General features: G+C 41.6%; 1 protein-coding gene across 2 annotated transcripts in view; it reads right to left on the bottom strand.

The window, feature by feature from the left end:
- Window positions 1–13,349: 13,349 nt before the first annotated feature.
- Window positions 13,350–21,371, bottom strand: part of zmat5 (zinc finger, matrin-type 5) — a 28,005-nt gene continuing 19,983 nt past the window's right edge. For both annotated transcript variants that reach the window (XM_060843684.1, XM_060843683.1), the window contains 2 exons: window positions 17,649–17,745; window positions 13,350–13,570 (listed from right to left, as the gene is read on the bottom strand). In XM_060843684.1, the coding sequence (XP_060699667.1) occupies window positions 13,423–13,570; window positions 17,649–17,745 (245 nt within the window). In that variant the 3' untranslated portion in view covers window positions 13,350–13,422. The remainder of the gene's footprint in view (window positions 13,571–17,648; window positions 17,746–21,371) is intronic.

Raw genomic sequence — 21,371 nt, 5'->3', positions numbered from 1 at the left:
AATCCTTTTATGTCCCTCACTACCACTGCTGTTTAGATTTGTTGATGTTTTCCTTTGTACTTTCTTTGCGGAGGGGGGGGAGCAGTTTAACCACAATAACCCTCATCATTCTGAATCACTTCTGCTTTGCATGTAATCAAATGGCTCAATTATGAAAAACTAAACAACAGTTGTCCTAATGTTCAAGCCAGTGAATAGGGAAGCCCTGTTACTTTGGATTGAATGGCAAGTTGTGGAATTTGAGACAGAAACAATGTCAATGGCTACAAAAAAAAAACAAAGTAGCGGCATCGCAGAAAATCTGTAAAGTCTGACTTTTGTCAAGTGTCTTTAAATTGCTGCAACTAGAAATGTTTTATTTTTTCTTGTAGTAGCTTACTTGAATTTAAGTGAGAAAGTAACAAAGAGGGAAAGTCAGGGCTAAGTTAATAAATTAACAAGTAATCCAAGGTCGAGTAATGTTAACAGAAGGAAAACAAATTTTAAGAACTGACAGCTCAGTTGAATGATATGCAAATACAAAGACATGAACCGTACCACTAGGCTGATGTGATGACTGAAATGGGTTTAAACAATGGAGGTGCAGCTCACTGCATAAACTTGAAGCCTGGGTTTCACACTTCAAGTAGGAGCAGAGTCACTATTAAATCTGCAAGGCTAAGTGAACGTAGGTTGCACAATTGATCGGAGAAGCAGTTATATCACAGCTCAAGGGGCTAGAAGCAGAAAGAAAATGAGTGACAGCTAGGTAATCGAAGAGAAATGGACAGGTAGCACAGAATGCCTCTGGGGGCTTCTCCCCCTATCCCCAAAAAGGGTTTAATCAGAGTCAGATTTGTGGCAGCATGAACAGCTCAGTTACACAGGAGGAAAGAAAGAAAACAGGAGGAGCAATAGTGATAGCAACTTTGTTAGAGGAACAGACAGGCATCTCTGGGGCCATTAATGTTACTCGAGGAAAGCTTCATAACATCCAGGTGTCAGGGCCAAGGATGTCATGGAACAGCTGCACAATATTCTTCTGGGGGAGGTTAAGCAGCCAGATTTTGTGGTTCCAACTTGGTACCAATGACCTAGGAAGGGAGATGCAGTCCTATACTCAATTTATAGGGAAGATAGAAAATGAGAAAGCAGGGCATCAACTATGACCTCTGTCTTACCCCTCGTGTGTCACGTACATGAGTAAAGAAATAGAAGGAGAAGGCAGACAGACGAGAGGCTGAAAAGATGGTGCAGGAAGGCAGACTTTAGATTTCTAGGAAAGAAGGCATCTGTACAAGCCAGATAGGGAATAGAATCATTGTTTAAAAAAAAATCTGAAATGGATACAGGGTTTGATGTCAACACAAACAGTAATCAGTGTGTTTGGGGAATATGTTCAAACAGAACTGACAGCATTTCTACTGCTGCAAAGTAATTGTATCCACCAATGAACAAGACAGGTGTCATCTAATAATAAGTACATCCAAGGGATCAATTTTGACAAGTGACAAATAACATACTAACTTTTACCAGTGCTTAAACGCATTCCTCAACAAAATATTGAAATGTTGCTCCATTGCTCACCACTCTTGCATCTAGTATGGAAGGGGAAAGAAAATCTAAACAGTATGGACAGAAAATATTGCAATTATTTACCAGGTAAGGAAAGAGTAGAGTGAGAAACAGACTGAAAAATGATTGACCTCTGACACCATCTCTTCAGCAAGACAGTCAGTATTTGTGAATATTCCAGGATTTTCTATTTTATTTTTGATTTCTAATATCCACAGTATTTTGCTTTCATCTGAACAATATGGAACAAGGAACTATTTACACAGGATACAAATACAAAAAAAAAGACAACTAATATTAAATAATGCTCCTCTGACATTACATCACAGTTTGAAGGGTGTGGTGCTAAGAAATAAAGATTTGCATTTATATCAAAGCTTTTATGACCTCAGGACATTTGAAACTATTTTCTAGCCAATTAAGTAAAGTGCTTTTGAAATGTAGTCATTGTTGGACTACAGGAAACATGCTGCCAATTGTGCAGACAAGCTCCCACCAAGAGCAATGTGATAAATCTGTTTATGATGCTGACTGCAAAATAAGTAACCTCGTCACCAAGATCAACTCACTTGTTCATCTTCAAAAGTGCTGTGAGAGCTTTTGCACTGTATTGGCAGGCCAGATCTTAGTATAATCTTTCATACCAAAGATGAAACTTCTGCCAGTGCAGTACTCCCTCAGTACTCGGCTGAACTGATAACTTAAAATGCGTTTAAACTTACACCTTTCTTACCCAGAGAGAAGCATGCTATTAACAGAGTCAACTTAAATCTGGTATACGTGACAAAATTGGAAAATTGCCACAAATTTTTTTTCAATATACACAGTTAAATAAATAAGAGATCAAGATCTATAAAGGCTGTCAAGTACAAAATCCATCTGCTGTATTCAAGCTTTCAAGTGCTACAATAGAATGTTGAAATCAAAAATCTATTAATGAAACAGCATGTTTTTTTTTGTTCTGGTTATACCTCCTTGAATCACATTGCTGAACAGTGCATAAGTGACTGGGGGAGGCCACTGTGATCTGCAGATTATATTAAAGCCCTGCCATTCACATATTGGCTAAAACACATAAATAATAATTCCCATTGTCTATCCAACATTCACTTATCTGAAACTTTTGGAAGGCAAGACTGGGAATAAATGTCAAAAAAGTGAAAATGAGCCTAAAGCACTGTAAAATAAACTATGATACAGGAAGCATCCATGATTACAGTATGTACTTCCTGGACTAGAAAGTGATTCACTGAGCATGTGTCATTTGCCATGTTGTTTTGTGTAACATGCAACAGGTAATGATTACATCTCCTTCACAAGAAAGTGAAAATCTGCTATGAACATGAGCTTTATGTCATGAAACATTGTAGTCAAAAATAAGAGGTATGGGGAATCTAAGATGGCAGCGATCTGAGAAGATCACACTGCAGAGCTTCACATCGCAGCAGGAGCAGGACGGTCCTTTAACCCACCCAACCCAGGTCATCAGGATTTCTTGGGGTGTTGGAAAGATTGTGGAGCCTCAAGAAACATTTAAAAATTGACTTACCTGCATTTTCAGCTGTCCAGAAATGCCTAAAAAGGGAGGAGGAGCATCTGAGGCTGGGCCTGCAGCTCAGCCTGCAGCAGCCTCAGAGCAGATTACTCTCCAGGACCTGGTGAACCAGCTCTCAAAATCTTGCGAGATGTTGGGGAAACAGATTGAAGATAAGCTGGCTCCAGTCTCTCTCATGCTGCAGAAGCATGAGCAGCAGCTGGGAGACCTGGAGAAAAGGATGTATGAGATGGAGCATAGGGTCACAATGGTGCCAATTCATTCAAGGAAGAGATCCAAGCCCTGAAGATGCAGGTTCATAATTTGCGTGACCAAGTGGATGATCTTGAAAACAGGGGCAGGAGAAAAAACATTCGGATCATCGGTCTGCCTGAGGATAAGGAAGGTGAGCGGCCTACGGAATTTGTTGAAGATTGGCTTCCGAAATTCCTTGACTTGGAGACTGGCACGAGAGGATTGAAGATAGAGAGGGCTCACCGGGTTGCAGCACGGAGGTCGGGTCTGGGTCAACGTCCTCGTCCTTTCCTGGTGGAGTTCCATCATTACTGGGATTAGGAGAGAGTCATGGAGGCTTCCAGACTGCAGGGGAAGGACCCAAAGGCCCTAATTTACGAGGGGTCTAAGATCATGTTTTTTCAGGACTTTTCAGCAGCGGTGATCCAGAAACAAAAATCGTATGATGGTGTCAAGAGAAGATTGAAGGAGCTTGGGATTCAGTACTCCTTGAGATATCCGGCAGTGCTTCGGATCACCTTAGATGGATCCAAGCATCGCTTTGACACATCAGAGAAGACAAGAGACTTTGTGGACAAACTAACCCAAGTTAAACAATTGTAGTTTGTATAAATATCATTGCTTGGGTATGCGTTTATCATTCTGTAAAAGAAATGGACGAAATCCGGTTGGAGCTTTGTCTTTCCCCTTTTTATACTTCTATTGATAATAATTTGGTTCAAACTATGTCTGGCGGTGGTTAAGATGTACATTTTAAATTTCTAAGTTAGGACATACCAAAGGATGGGTGGGGTATTTATTCCCCTTTTTTTTATAAAAGAATGTTTTTTTTATTCATATTGATATTCTATGGGGTGTTTATTCTTTTTAGCTTGTGCTTGTGATGCGGCTCTAGCTGGAAGAAGTGAAGGTGATTGAGATGGTTAGATGCCTATTTATGGGCAGTTCGGGATGGGTAGTTGTCCCCACCGGGCAGGGGGTGAGTTCCCCTACTCAGCGCTATTGGTGCTTTATATGTTGGTTTGTTTTCTGGTTTTTGTTGTTTTTTATTTTTAATAATTTTGTACGTTTGTTAAATGTAGTGGTTTTAGTTTATGTAGTTTTTATATTTGGTGGATCATGTGACACTAAGGCTCAGCAATTTGTGGTTCGGGTTCCTCCTCTCTGGAATTTAAATGTAATTGCAGAAGATTATGGCTAATGATTTGATTAAAAGGTGTATCTGGAATATTAAGGGAAGTCAGTCACCAATTAAGGTACTCTTGAGTCTTAGAAAGGAGAAGGTGGATATTGCTTTGTTACAGGAGACACATTTGGATGACAACGAGCATCTGAAATCACAGCAGAATGGCTTTGACCGAGTTTATTTTTCATCATTTAATGCCAGAAGTAGAGGAGTGGCTATATTGGTTAGGAAAAATCTCTAATTTAAATAGTTGTAATGTGTTAAAGACACATATGGGAGGGTTGTAATTCTTAAAGCTTTGATAAATGGGGAAGAATATGGCATTTTAAATGTTTATTGTCACCCAGCTCATCCTCTTAAATTCTTGGTAGATACTTTTTCTAAAGTAATAAGTCTCAAGTCTCGGCACATCATTATAGGGGGAGATTTTAACTGCCTCATGGACCCCACAGTAGACAGGTTGCCTAAAGGTCCCTCGATATCCTCTGCACAAACTCAAAAGTTATTGGGTTTGTGTGGGGAATTAGGATTCGTGGACGTCTGGAGGTGTCTCCACCCTACAGGTAGGGATTCCACGTTTTTCTCCAATCCGCACAGATGTCACACGAGGATTGATTTTTTTCTGTCCCCTGCGGTAACCCTGCATCTGGTGGCATCCTGTACAATTGGTAATATTGCCATCTCTGATCATGCTCCAGTGTACCTCATGGTTAAAATTAAAGATGTTACAGTGGATTCAAGGTACTGGCGAATGGATTCCTTTATTCTCATGGACAGCAAGTTTATGGAGTATTTCACTCGGGAATTTCGGGCATTCCTAGACATCAACATAGGCTCAGTTGATAGCTCATCTATTCTCTGGGAAACTGCCAAAATTTATGCCAGAGGGTTAGTTATTTCATATTCCAAAAGTAGGAAGCGGCAGAAGGGTGAGCAGCAACGACTCCTTGAAGCATGGTTAAAGGCAGCCGAGAAGGCCTCTTTTGACAGACCCTCATTGGTCAAACCACAGACAATTACGGCACTGCGGTCTGCACTAAATTCCATGTTCACGCAGACAGCAAAGAAGGAGTTGGCTTTTGCAAAGCAAAGTTATATGAGCATGGTGACAAGCCAGGCAAATACTTAGCATACCTTGCCAGAAAGAGAAGTGCCCCACAAACCATTACAGCAATTAGGGAAGGGTCTGGGAACCTAACATGTGATTCTAAAAAGATTAATGTGGCGTTCCAGAGATTCTACTCTAAATTATATCAGTCTGGGAATTGTGAGGAGGGGCAGGCCAAAATGGAATCCTTTTTTAGAGATCTGAAGCTCCCAGGTGTGACTCCCGAACAACAGTCCTTTCTCAATGCCCCATTATTAGAGCAATAAGTGCAGGAAGCTGTGAGGCAGCTTCAGAGTGGAAAGGCGGCCGGCCCTGAAGGACTTCCCAGTGAATTCTATAAGGAATTTATAAGTATACTGTCAGGCCCGATGCTGAATATGTTTAATGATTCATACACGTTGAAAATGTTTTGCTGGAAAAGTGCAGCAGGTCAGGCAGCAACCAAGGAACAGGAGATTCGACGTTTCGGGCATAAGCCCTTCTTCAGGACCTGCTGCGCTTTTCCAGCAACACATTTTCTGCTCTGATCTCCAGCACCTGCAGACCTCACTTTCTCCTCCTTAATGATTCATACAGTCATGTTTGTCTCCCACCATCTCTGAGAGAGGCCAATATTTCACTTATCCTTAAAAAAGGGAAGAATCCGGAAGAATGTGCTTCATACAGGCCCATCTCGCTCTTAAATGTGGACTTTAAGATCCTTTCTAAGGCTTTTGCGTTAAGGCTGGGGACTGTGTTACCTTCTATTATTAAAGAGGATCAAACGGGCTTCATAAAGGACAATGCAAACAGGAGGAGCTGAGATGATGGTCTTCATGAATGGCAGAGCAGGCTGGATGGGCCAAATGGCCTACTCCTGCTTCTATTACTGTGAAACTATAAAGGGTCGCAGATCCTCCAATAATGTTAGGAGGCTGCTTAATGTAATTCAAGCATGCCAACAGCAGTCAATACAGGGATTGGTAATTTCTTTAGATGCAGAGAAGGCATTTGACTTGAGTTGAGTGGCCGTACCTTTTCTATAATCTAGACCAGTTTGGTCAGGGTGAAGTAGATCTTCCAGACATTAAAAATTACCAATTAAGCTCGCTTTTAACCTACACAAGTGATTGGGTTTGTGGGGACCCTCTTTCAATATGGCTAGATATCGAAGTCTCCCAGGCAAGGTGCTCCCTTACCAGTTTGCTGTTTTTGGACAAGGTGAGGACAGTTAGGGAATATTGCCATAACCCAATAGTTATCAACACTGTTAAAGCAATTCAGAAGGGCAATTCAGCAGAGGGAAGGTAATATTGGCAAAACATCTTTGTTTACACCTTTAGTGGGTATGCCGAGTTTTCAACCAGGTATGACAGATTCAGGATTTAAACGTTGGGCAGCTAGGGGTATATCTTGCTTGGGTGATTTATTTGAGGGAGATGTAATGATGTCCTTCGATCGGTTAGTACGGAAGTACAAGATACCTAATAGAGACCTCTTTCATTTTTTTCAAGTTAGGGATTTTATTTTAAAAAAAACACACTTTTGACTGATCCCTACAAATCTGACATAGAAAGAGGGGTATGATTGGCTAAGAGTACACTCTCTGTCAGTACTCTATATCACCAATTGGGGGGTGCCACCTCAGATGAGTTAGATCGACTCTGCAAGATGTGGGAAAGAGAGCTGGGTGTTGAAGTTTCTTCAGAGGCATGGGAGGATATTTGGGAGAATGCAAGGAAGATATCAATTTGCAATAGGACCCATGCTTTACAGTTGAAGATTCTCCACAGGGTCCACTTAGCCCCAGACCGTTTGTCAAAATTTAAACCAGGGGTATTTTCAGCATGTCCCAAGTGCAAGGTCTGTATGGGTACTCTTACCCATTGTCTTTGGTCTTGTGACAGGCTTCAAACATATTGGAGCGCTGTGGTGGGTGCAATAGAGACGATTTTAGGTGTAGGGGTGGAGAAGGACCCTATTTCACTCCTTTCGGGCCGACCCATTGTATTTCCTGCAGACTTGCATAAGGCAAAACTTTTCAATATTCTTACATTCTGTGCAAGGAAGAATATCTTGCTAGGTTGGATATCAGAAAAACCCCCAGGCCTGTTGGGTTGGCGGAAGATTGTATAAGACCATAAGACATAGGAGTGGAAGGAAGGCCGTTTGGCCCATCAAGTCCACTCCGCCATTCAATCATGGCTGATGGGCATTTCAACTCCACTTACCAGCGTTCTCTCCACAGCCCTTAATTCCTCAAGACAACAAGAATTTATCAATCTCTGCCTTGAAGACATTTAGCGTCCCGGCCTCCACTGCATTTCGTGGCAATGAATTCCACAGGCCCACCACCCTCTGGCTGAAGAAATGTCTCCGCATTTCTGTTCTGAATTGACCCCCTCTAATTCTAAGGCTGTGTCCACGGGTCCTAGTCTCCTCACCTAATGGAAAAAATTTCCTAGCGTCCACCCTTTCCAAGCCATGTATTATCTTGTACGTCTCTATTAAGACTCCCCTTAATCTTCTAAACTCCAATGAATACAATCCCAGGATCCTCAGCCGTTCCTCATATGTTAGACCTACCATTCCAGGGATCATCTGTGTGAATCTCCGCTGGACACGTTCCAGTGCCTGTATGTCCTTCCTGAGGTGTGGGGACCAAAACTGGACACAGTACTCCAAATGGGGCCTAACCAGAGCTTTATAAAGTCTCAGTAGCACATCTCTACTTTTATATTCCAACCCTCTTGAGATAAGTGACAACATTGCAATCGCTTTCTTAATCACGGACTCAACCTGCATGTTTACCTTTAGAGAATCCTTGACTGGCACTCCCAGATCCCTTTGTACTTTGGCTTTACTAATTTTCTCACCGTTTAGAAAGTAGTCTATGCTTTTATTCTTTTTGCCGAAGTGCAAGACCTCGCATTTGCTCACGTTGAATTCCATCAACCATTTCCTGGACCACTCTCCCAAACTGTCTAGATCCTTCTGTAGCCTCCCCACTTCCTCAGTACTACCTGCCTGTCCACCTAACTTCGTATCATCTGCAAACTTCGCTAGATTGCCCCCAGTCCCTTCATCCAAATCATTAATATATAATGCGAACAGTTGTGGCCCCAACACTGAACCCTGCGGGACACCGCTCGTCACCGGCTGCCATTCCGAAAAAGAACCTTTTATCCCAACTCTCTGCCTTCTGTCAGACAGCCAATCCTCAATCCATCCCAGCAGCTCAGCTCGAACACCATTGGCCCTCACCTTGCTCAGCAGCCTCCCGTGTGGCACCTTATCAAAGGCCTTTTGAAAGTCTAGATAGACCACATCCACAGGGTTTCCCTGGTCTAACCTACTTGTCATCTCTTCAAAGAATTCCAACAGGTTTGTCAGGCATGACCTCCCCTTACTAAATCCATGTTGACTTGTTCTAATCAGACTCTGCTCTTCTAAGAATTTAGAAACCTCATCCTTAATGATGGATTCTAGAATTTTACCAACAACCGAGGTTAAGCTAATTGGCCTATAATTTTCCATCTTTTGTCTTGATCCTTTCTTGAACAAGGGGGTTACAACAGCCATCTTCCAATCATCCGGGACCTTTCCTGCTCCAGTGACTCTTGAAAGATCTCAACCAATGCCTCCGCTATTTCCTCAGCCACCTCTCTCAGAACTCTAGGATGTATCCCATTGGGGCCAGGAGATTTATCAATTTTAAGACCTTTTAACTTTTCTAGCACTATCTCTTTTGTAATGGCAACCATACTCAACTCAGCCCCCGACTCCCTTTAATTGTTGGGATATTACTCATGTCTTCCACTGTGAAAACTGACGCAAAGTACTTGTTAAGTTCTCCTGCTATTTCCTTATCTCCCATCACTAGGCTTCCTGCATCAGTTTGAAGTGGCCCAATGTCTACTTTTGTTTAGTGGAGCCCTCCACTCCCTCCGCTCCAACCCCAACCTCACCATCAAACCGGCAGACAAGGGAGGCGCGGTAGTAGTTTGGCACACCGACCGTTATACCGCTGAGGCCAAACGCCAGCTCGCGGACGCCTCCTCCTATTGCCCCCTTGACCATGACCCCACCTCCCACCACCAAACCATCATCTCCCAGACCATCCATAACCTCATCACCTCAGGGGTTCTCCCATCCACCACCTCCAACCTCATAGTCCCACATCCCCGCACCACCCGTTTCTACCTCCTGCCCAAAATCCACAAACTTGACTGCCCCGGCCGACCCATTGTCTCAGCCTGCTCCTGCCCCACCGAACTCATCTCCGCGTACCTCGACACGGTTCTGTCCCCTTTAGTCCAAGAACTCCCCACCTACGTTCGGGACACCACCCACGCCCTCCACCTCCTCCATGATTTTCGCTTCCCCGGTCCCCAACGCCTTATCTTCACGATGGACATCCAGTCCCTGTACACCTCCATCCCCCATCACGAAGGACTCAAAGCCCTCCGCTTCTTCCTTTCCCGCCGCACCAACCAGTACCCTTCCACTGACACCCTCCTTTGACTGACTGAACTGGTCCTCACCCTGAATAACTTCTCTTTCCAATCCTCCCACTTCCTCCAAACTAAAGGAGTTGCCATGGGCACCCGCATGGGCCCCAGCTATGCCTGTCTCTTTGTAGGATATGTGGAACAGTCCATCTTCCGCAACTACACTGGCACCAACCCCCACCTTTTCCTCCGCTACATCGATGACTGTATCGGCGCTGCCTCGTGCTCCGAGGAGGTTGAACAGTTCATCAACTTTACCGACACCTTCCATCCCGACCTCAAATTCACCTGGACTGTCTCAGACTCCTCCCTCCCCTTCCTAGACCTTTCCATTTCTATCTTGGGCGACCGACTCAACACAGCGATCTACTATAAACCGACCGACTCCCACAGCTACCTGGACCATACCTCCTCCCACCCCGCCCCCTGTAAAAACTCCATTCCATATTCCCAATTCCTTCGTCTCCGCCGCATCTGCTCCCAGGAGGACCAGTTCCAATACCGTACAGCCCAGATGGCCTCCTTCTTCAAGGATCGCAGATTCCCCCCAGACGTGATCAACGATGCCCTCCACCGCATCTCTTCCACTTCCTGCTCCTCCGCCTTTGAGCCCCGCCCCTCCAACCGCCACCAAGACAGAACCCCACTGGTTCTCACCTACCACCCCACCAACCTCCGTATACAGCGTATCATCCGCCGTCATTTCTGCCAACTCCAAATGGACCCCACCACCAGGGATATATTTCCCTCCCCTCCCCATCAGTGTTCCGCAAAGACCACTCCCTTCGTGACTCCCTCGTCAGGTCCACACCCCCCACCAACCCAACCTCCACTCCCGGCACCTTCCCCTGCAACCGCAGGAAATGCAAAACTTGCGCCCACACCTCCTCCCTTACTTCTCTCCAAGGCCCCAAGGGATCCTTCCATATCCGCAACAAATTCACCTGCACCTCCACACACATCAGCTATTGCATTCGCTGCACCCGATGTGGCCTCCTCTATATTGGGGAGACGGGCCGCCGACTTGCAGAACGCTTCAGGGAACACCTCTGGGATGCCCGGACCAACCAACCCAACCACCCCGTGGCTCAACACTTTAATTCTCCCTCCCACTCCACCGAAGACATGCAGGTCCTTGGACTCCTCTATCGCCAGAACATAACAACACGACGGTTGGAGGAAGAGCGCCTCATCTTCCGCCTGGGAACCCTCCAACCACAAGGGATGAACTCAGATTTCTCCAGTTTCCTCATTTCCCCTCCCCCCACCTTGTCTCAGTCAATTCCTTTGAACTCAGCACCGCCCTCCTAACCTGCAATCCTCTTCCTGACCTCTCCGCCCCCACCCCACTCCGGCCTATCACCCTCACCTTGACCTCTTTCCACCTATAACATCTCCATCGCCCCTCCCCCCTACCTTTTATCTTAGCCTGCCTGGCACCCTTTCCTCATTCCTGCTGAAGGGCTCCGGCCCGAAACGTCGAATTTCCTGTTCCTTGGATGCTGCCTGACCTGCTGTGCTTTAACCAGCAACACATTTTCAGCAATGTCTACTTTTGCCTGTTATTTGTTTCTTATGTACTGAAAGAAACGTTTACTATTATTCCTAATATTACTGGCTAGCCTACCTTCATATTTGATCCTCTCATTTCTTATTACACTCTTTGTTATCCTCTGTTTGTTTTTGTAGCCTTCCCAATCTTCTGATTTCCCACTGTTCTTGGCCACTTTATAGGATCTCTCTTTTTCTTTAATACATTTCCTGACTTCCTTTGTCAGCCATGGTTGTCTAATCTCTCCCTGGATAATCTTTCTTTTCTTGGGGATGAACCTCTGTATAGTGTCCTCAATTATACCCACAAACCCCTGCCATTTTTGCTCTACTGTCTTCCCGCTAGCCTCTGCTTCCAGTCTATTTTTGTCAGTTCCTCTCTCATGCCCTCATAATTACCTTTAGTTAACTGTAACACCATTACATCCGATTTTGCCTTCTCTCTTTCAAATTCCAGACTGAACTCTACCATATTATGATCGCTACTTCCTTAGGGTTCCCTTAGTTTAAGATCTTTTATAGAGTCTGGTTCATTGCAAAGCACTAGCTCCAGAATAGCCTGCTCCCTTGTGGGTTCCATGACAAGCTGTTCCAAAAAGCCATCCTGTAAGCATGCTATGAATTCCCTTTCTTTGGAGCATATTCCCCTGGATTTTCTCACAAATATGGTACATCACAAAACTGAGAATTTTACAAGACATCCTTTTGAAATACCTGGTCACAGATTTATCTGCCACACTAACAAGGGCTTTTATATAGCCGTAACAATTGTGTTTCATGAGTCCAATATCCAGGGAGGAGGAACTGTGACTGTAGGAGTGTTTGGTTTGGCTGGGCTGAGTTATTACTATTTATTTAGTTAGTTAAATAGCTAGTTTAGGATTTTGAAAAATTTTATACTTCTCTATATATGTTTATACATTCGTATAGGAGGGTGAGTTGGGGAATCTTTTTTATTATTTGGGTTTAGTTTTGTACTATTTTTGTACTGTTTTGAATTGCATTGTTTTATATTTGTCGTAATGTTTAAAAATCTATTTTTTATTATTAAAAAAAAGAGGTTTATTAGAACAAAAACATTCAACATATAAACTTTATCAAAACAGTTTCATTTTTCTCATTCCAAATGTATTGACAAAAGTTTCATGTTACTAAGAGGAAGAAAGCAGATCTGGGAGTAGATTTATATTGGACACTCTTAAGATACTTAGATTTTTCTAAAATTTGTGACAATTTATTATCACTCAATACCTTATCTGTGGATTTAAGCTTACGCTTGAGATGCTATACAAAGGCATGAATTGTGAAGAATGTCAAGAGCTGTAATGTTTACACACCTGATCACACTTACTAGCTATAATGTTTGCAAAGGACATGGCTTACATTAGCCAGACTTGTTCAACAATAAAAGCACTAGCATTTATGAAAATGGGTCTGCTTGGTTTCAAACAATTCCTGTCAGAATTAAATTACTTTTGATATTAATGTTTTATATTTGTTAATGTGGTTGACAAATACTGCAAATTCAGAACAATTGGTCAAACTGCACTGCAATGGCTGCAAAAGACATCAGGTCGATCGGGTGCTGTGTTCTATACATAGCTTTCATATGGAAATGGACCTACTTAAGAAGATTTTATAATTTTCAAAATGCATCTAACTAAAGTAACATTCCACAGTTAATTGAAATTTATTCCAAGTATATATTTTTTTAATTTCCCATTGACAAAAACTGTTTCTGATGTTAACCCCATTCAACATTTACTGCAGTCTTCCAACCTCCAGGAGGTGGAGGATGGAGAGATGGTGGTAGCTCATGAACTGCTTGATATCCTGGAGGTAGCCAGTAAACAACAGGTTCATCATCAACCTCTTTTGCCATTTCTGAACCACTGCAGAAAACAAAAGGAATAACATTCAATATTGTATCACATCATTTAGTATTACAATGAAATAAAAAATAAATTGAACAATGAATTTGAATGACATGCTATCACAACGTAACACTAACACTTAAATGGAACAAATTGCTGGCTGACTTATTTTTAGAAAAACATTTTTCTAATATTTCTAATACTCAAACTTGAAGAGAACATTACAATTTACAAACAACAAACAGCTGGGAGAAAGTCAGCAGGTCTGACAGAATCTGTGGAAAAAAAACAGAATTAGTACTTCAAGACCAGTGACTGTCTTCAGATGTTTAAGGAAACGGGTCACAACAGTTTGATTTTGAAAAAAGTACAAATTCTCCCAAAAGCAGAAATTGCATTATTGTGCGTAATTAAGCTTGGAGATCAGCATGTCCCAATTTTGATCCCGGGGCTGAGGTAAATGAATTAATCAACTGGTCTAGAAGCAGAGTAATATAATTTAATGTTCCTCAAATAGGAACATTCAATTTAGTATGGAATACTTTGACAATCTCTGCTGTCCCGAAGCATTTACCAACCAATCAAGCATTTTTGAAGCGCAATCAAATATTAAACACCATAGGTTAAATGTTGATTAGATTGAGTCCAGGCATATACTTTCTTAATCAGATTTTATCTCAATATGAACAATACAAAATTCTAGCCCTACAGCACATCCAATTATCCCTGATCATATTCACCTTTTCCTAGTTCCATTTCATCTCAGGTATGTGTGCCAGATCTTGCTAGAAAGTCATTGCCAATGCTATCATATAAAAAAAGCCTAGCTAATTTGTCAAAACAAGACCCACAAACAGCAACATTATATTGAGTAGACAATCCAGTTTTAATGATATTATTCATGGAGGACACCTGGAGAACCTTTCCATCCATTCAAAAAAAAAGTGTGCTGTAGAATCTTTCATGTCTGAGAGTGAGAAACAGTAGAGAGGAGTTAATAGCGATCAAGTCTTGAAGGCTTACCCAACCATCTAACATTTAGCAGGGTCTGAAGACCAGCCAGCAAGATTACTGCCCCAGTTGGCTTATTTAGGTTGGGGAGGGGGTGGTGCAGACATGCTAGTGGCAAGTCAAGAAACATGTCCTACCTTATCAAATAATGACCAATTGAGGGCCTCACCCTGCCTAGGCTATTTTACCTTCAGCTAAGATAATTTTAAAAATTGCCTACACAACTGAAAAGCCAGTCCAGGCAAGCTGTCTGTTTGGTAAAGGAGGAAGTTTTGCAAGACCATGGCACTGGAAATGTGGCAGGGGATGGATGCCATGAGGACACACCCTATCCTTGTTCCTAAGCATCTTTTCTCAGTCACCAATCCTGGAAAACCCTTACAAGCTACAACCACTTTTCATCCTGGACCCTGGACGGCAGTGCCCCCAAAACAGCCATATCCTCTGCACCGGTGCTTCTAAGTTCTGAAGATGCTGGCCTCTCTTTGTTCTGGGATGCCAATTCCAGCTGAAAGACAACCAACAGTTAATCAGCTGCTTAACTGCTGAAAGATGCAGTGAAGTTTCTTACCTCAGCAAGTTATATGTTTCCCTCTGGAAACCCTGCCACTTTTGGACTTAATCTGAAAACTGGAAAAATCCCAGTCTTGTCATCATATTAGAAATTCTCACTGTCAGACCCTTGGTTACCAGCATTAATGTATTCGAAACATTTTCTAGGACTCTATACTTATAGTTGCTTCCTCTCTTTCTCCTTATGGACCTGTAGAAACTTTCACAATCTATTTTTAAGATTTCCTGCTAGGTTAGTTGCATTTTATTTTGTCTTTTGGTTCTACATTTCTCACAGTTCATTTTGGCAACAATGAAAACAGCTTTTAAATTTAATATTCATAATTTCTTGAGTCACAATGATCACTTTTGCAAAGGCACTTTACTTCTTAATAGAATGTACACTGAAAATTATGAATTATTTAAACATTTGTCATTGTTCACCTTTTAATACAACTCCTCATTCTACTATAGCCATTGCCTTTATGCCTTTGTAATTGGCATTATTTAAATTTAATATTCTAGTTTCAGACTTAAACATGTAACACTCAAAGTATTGTAAAATTCTATCATTTTATCATCCCTCTGCCCCAGAGATCCCTTGCTATGAAATTACTAATTAATTTTGGCTCATTACATGAAACAAGATCTAAAATTGCTTTTTCTCTAATTAGTTTCATAATGTATTGTTGCAAGAAATTCTCTTTAATCCATTCCATGAAATTGTCCTCTAAACTACTTTTGTTGGTTGATTTGTCCCAATCTGTATTAAAGATTAAAAAGTGATTATTTCATTACCTTGGCAACAAACTCATTTTATTTCTGGATTAACTCAATGGATAACAGAATAGCTATCAATATCGGATGGTAAATGGCTTCCACTTTTCCTTTCTTTAAAAAATTTCCACCTATAGCATTGATACTTCCTACTCTTCTCAGCCTCTCAGTCCTGTAGGTATTCTAGTTCATTTTATTTCAAGTTGTCAGTGATACAAGTACTACATGGCTCACAGCAACAAAACTTCGTTAATTTATCGAAAAAAATTCAAACTCTTTGGAAATGGTTCTGTGGAGTACCACCATGAAGGCTACTCACATGGTTCATTTCAAAAGGAAAAGTGCATCCCTTCTGCCAGCAGCAAGACATTCCACAGCACATTTTTTTAAAAATTCACTAGTGGGATGTGAGTATTGCTGGCTGGCTAGCATTTGTCACTCACCCTTAGCTACCCTTGAGAAGTTGAGGTTAACTGTCTTCTTAAATGGCTACAGTCTATGTGCTGAAAGTTGATCCACAATGCCCTTAGGGACATTTCCAAATAGAATGATTAGAAAATATAGCAAAAAGTATTAGGCTTGAATTCTGTGCTAGCATTTGAGTTCTGTCTAAGTGGTTGCCGTAATCCTGTGCCATTAGAAATCTGGCATTTGACATGGATGAAAATTGAAGTCCCATCAGCCGGTTTTCATAGATGCCATTAAATTATTCAGGAATAGAGGATCTCTCCCTGACTTCCTGGCTAATATTGCTCCCTCAGTCAATAGAAAAGGTTCAATGGCTATTCAGTTTCACTGGTATGTTTTTAAATAGCAAGCTGTTGCCTAAACTGACAACTAAAGACACTGCACTTTAAAGAAATTTAAGGTGTGAAGTTCAAATATAAAATTATAAATGCACTCATACATAATGTAAACCGAGGGATGCATACACCATGTGACATCCTTTCAATTTATACATATAAAAGTAACTTCCATTTGAAGTAGTTTTACCACATTAAAAACAAAAACATGAAGTTAAGCAAGCAAGATACCATGGGAACTTGAGTTTTATTCCCCCCAACACACAAAAGTCAATATAAATTTTTGATAGATTTTCGTGAAGCTGGAAGCAGTATATTTTTCTTGGATAAAAATAGCCAAAGGAAAAGTCTCACTCATACACAACACGGTTCCATATAAATAGTGACATGCATCTTAAGAACTGCCCTTCACCTTGACAATTCACACACTGCATGTGGTCATCGTGGCTATGAAAAGGACAGAACTCAGTTTATAAAAGAACATACATCCTATCTAGTCTATAAATGCATTTGGTTAAGGATGAAAGAATAGAACAAAAAAAAATCATTTTTCAGGGCTAAAGGTTTTTGTTACTAAACACATCAATTCCATAACCACGAAGTGTTACAACTACAAAACTGTTTATAACATTTAAAGTAAGCTCTATTTCCATATTTCCCAATATAAAAGTATTATTTGTTGTTCTTTCATATTACAAATGAACTTGTAGAAAATATTCTGACGAGCATATAAATAGTATTTATTATTAATACATTATAAAGAAGTGGGAAAAAGAATCCAACAAGAACATTGTAAAATAAAAATGTGCATAGCTTGTACTTACATACTGACAATTGCCCACCTGTTGAGCTCTAAATTATTGCTGATCTGTGAACATGCTGTTCAAGCCATTCAACTAGATGGTACAACCATAAAACAATACTGAAGTTCATTTGTAATATATATGAATTACCTGATGTTTGAATTGCTTTCTTTCCTTTTTGCTCTTTTCAACAACCACTCATTAATGTCAGGGGTGGATCTGTTATCGTGTTCTACTTTGTTTTCTTCTGTAGAACAATTACAAATAAGATTTCCAGACAGTAATGGAAAATTTTAAAATACATATTAACAATTGCTTATGCATAGTTAGTGAATGAAAATGAACCATTTTCCTCATCTAATGATTATTAATTTAAAAAATATAAACAATGATATAGTGCTGAAGGGACAACTAATTGGGTGGCATGACAGAAATAAGCACAATATAACCATTCCATTCTTGTACTTTCACTGAACATATGCTGGCTTTTCTTCATTATACTGTAGCTCAAGGAACTCCACAAATTAGATCCTCAGATTTGCAAATTATTTTTTCTGTGCTTCTAACTGTACTGCTGCTGCTTTCCCTTTTGTAATTAGTTCAGCGCATCTTAGTGCCCCACTCATTCCTCACTACCGATCCCAAGTTAATTAACGGAGTCCAAATGCTGTGCCTTTGATTTGCAAAGTTTTTAAAGACAATCCACAATTCTTTGTCACTATCAACATTAGTAGACTTTACATATAGCATGTCCAATAACCGGAAATCAAGCAATTAACAAAAAGAGAATACGGAAATAGCTAGTACAAGTTAGAGGAAATATGTAATGCTTTGGTCATACCACACCTTGAGCATTGTACCCTAACTGATCTTCAAGATGTATCTCAGCAGGTAGCGAAGAGCATAACATGCGACTGATTATTGAAGAAAGGTGGGAAAAACTTGGCTTTTTTCCAGCCTTTGAAAGATGACTGAAAGCCCTTAAATAGGAATTTAAAGATGAATACAGAACAATATTCAAAATTAAACCCCACCAGTCAGACAAATGGGCAGAGGCTCAAAACTAGCAAAAAATAAATTTCAGACAGATATTAGCAACTTCTACCAGAATACAGATTGATTTTCTGAATAGATTGGTTAAGGTAAACCACTTAATGAAATAGCTATATAGCCAAACTGGTAGTGGGGTCTTGGGGTAGAACTGCAAGCTCTTTCTGAATGGAAGGACTGAAGAAAGGGGATTGGGATGCATGTCTTAGAGTTAGCATCAAATGTTTCGGTTGAAGAGAGGCTGGAGAAGCTGGCTTTGGTTTAGACTCAAGTGCGTGGAGTGATGCAAGCCCAGTGATGATTTGAAATACTTAATGGTATCAAAATGAAAGTAAATAACTGCTTACCTAGTCCAGAAAGTAATTAATAAAGAGTATAGGAAGAAGAAAGGAGAATGGACTGCCCAATTATAAGTTTCAAAACAATAGTGAATGTTTTAAATGGAATGTGCAGGGAGGTGACCTGATCTGATAGCATCATAATTTTGACCAAGAACCGGTGCAGACATTTGAGGGAGACATGTTGGGTAAATCAATTGGAAAACTGTCAAATGTTATGTAAAATTTTAAAGTCCAACTGTGCAGGCAAATGGAATCTTGTTTTGACAATTCATGCAAAAAGAAGATACTGAGAAAATCTGCAGAGTTGCTACTGTTTTGATGAGATGTTAAACTGAGTCTTTATCCACTTTCCAGCAGCTGCATGACTCCATAGCAATTTTCAACGAACAAAGATTTCTTCCAAAGGACTGTTCAATATTCTATGCCCAAGAAATGTCAAAATTGTGACTCAACTTATTAGTAGTAGTGTATCACATCATTCAAACTGTATTTCCTGAGGTCTTGCTACTCACAAATTGGCTATGTGTGATAAAACAACTCCTGAACAACAAATGCATTGGTTGGAAAGTATTTTGAGACATTATGGGAATGTGAGAAGAGCTCTTCTAAAAAAAAATTCTAGAATCAGCCAGGTCTAAATAGCCTTTACTAAACTGCACTTTCTACATCAAGTTAGAAAAAGTGAAATGTTTTGCACAAATCACAGCTGTTCACTTGTGTAAACACACAATGCCATCTGCTGGAAAAATGTAGCTATTTCCTTTAACTCTGTTGACTATGGCACATTTCCTTTTTTTCTTCACTTGCTGTTCTTTACAATGGATTAGCTAACATAGTAGCTCATTTTGAGGATAAACAGCACCTGACAGCCCAAAGCTTACTCTTCTCAATGAAATTAGTTATCACACTTGGAATTTAAAAATAAAACCACACTTGTTTAAAAACATAACCTTTGAAAGTACAGTCAAAATTATAGGCAAGTGAACATAGACATGCTTACACAACTGTGTAGGTCAAATTTCCATTAAAGTGAACTGGTAGAAAATTATGGGCTGTGGAGGACAGGAATAGACCCCATGTCAACACACCACTAATAAGTTAAGGCACAATTATTTTTTAAAAATCAATTAAACACTAACATTTTTGAATCACCTTCGTAAAGTACAGTGAGCCTTGCGAGTGTAAAAACAGAATTCAAATTAGATGAACGACAAATAATTTGGGTGATACCCTCACCAGTGGCACCCAAACAAATATTGTACAATTAGGAGAAAGTGAGGACTGCAGATGCTGGAGTACCGAGTTGAAAAATGTGGTGCTGGAAAAACACAGCAGGCCAGGCAGCATCCAAGGAGGAGAATCGACGTTTTGGGCATAAGCCCTTCTTCAGGAATGAGGCTGGTGTGCCAAGCGGGCTGAGATAAAAGGTAGGAGGGAGAGAATTTGGGGGAGGGGTGCTGGGAATACGATAGGTGGAAGGAGGAGGATGATAGGCCGGTGAGGGGGTGGGAGCAGAGAGGTCGGGAAGAAGATTGCAGGTCAAGAGGGCGGCGCTGAATCCAAGGGTTGGGACTGAGATAAGGTGGGGGGAGGGAAATGAGGAAGCTGGAGAAATCTACATTCATCCCGTGTGGTTGGAGGGTTCCTAGGCGGAAGTTGAGGCGATCTTCCTCCAGGCGTCATGTGGCCAGGGTCTGGCGATGGAGGCGGCCAAGGACCTGCATGTCATTGGCGGAGTGGAAGGGGGAGCTAAAGTGTTTAGCCACGGGGCGGTTGGGTTGGTTGGTGCGGGTGTCCCAAAGGTGTTCCCTGAAACGTTCCGCAAGTAGGCGGCCTGTCCACCCAATGTAGAGGAGACCACATCTGGTGCAGCGGATACAGTAAATGGTGTGTGTGGAGGTGCAGGTGAAATTGCGATGGATATAGAAGGATCCATTGAGGCCTTGGAGGGAGGGGAGGGGGGAGGTGTGGGTGCAAGTTTTGCACTTCTTGCGGTTGCAGGGGAAGGTGCCGGGAATGGAAGTTGGGTTGGTGGGGGGTGTGGACCTGATGAGGGAGTCAGAAGGGAATGGTCTCTCCTGAATGCTGATAGGGTGGAGAGGAAAATATATCCCTGGTGGTGGGGTCAGTCTGGAGGTGGCGGAAATGACGGAGGATGATACAATGTATCCGGAGGTTGGTGGGGTGGAAGGTGAGGACCAGTGGGGTTCTGTCCTGGGGGCGATTAGAGGGGCAGGGTTCAAGGGCGGAGGTGCAGGAAGTGGAAGAGATGCGGTGGAAAGCGTCGTCGACCACGTCGGAGGGGAAATCGCGCTCTTTGAAGGAGTCCATTTGAGTTGTTCAGTAGTGGAATTGGTCCTCCTGGGAGCAGATGTGGAGGCGGCGGAGGAATTGGGAATATGGTATGGCATTTTTACAGGGGGCAAGGTGGGACCAGGTGTAATCTAGGTAGCTGTGGGAGTCGATCGGTTTGTAGTAAATG

Source organism: Hemiscyllium ocellatum, chromosome 24 (genome assembly GCF_020745735.1).
Source record: "Hemiscyllium ocellatum isolate sHemOce1 chromosome 24, sHemOce1.pat.X.cur, whole genome shotgun sequence".
Taxonomy (NCBI): Eukaryota; Metazoa; Chordata; class Chondrichthyes; order Orectolobiformes; family Hemiscylliidae; genus Hemiscyllium; species Hemiscyllium ocellatum.
This window is presented reverse-complemented; position numbering and strand designations above follow the sequence as displayed.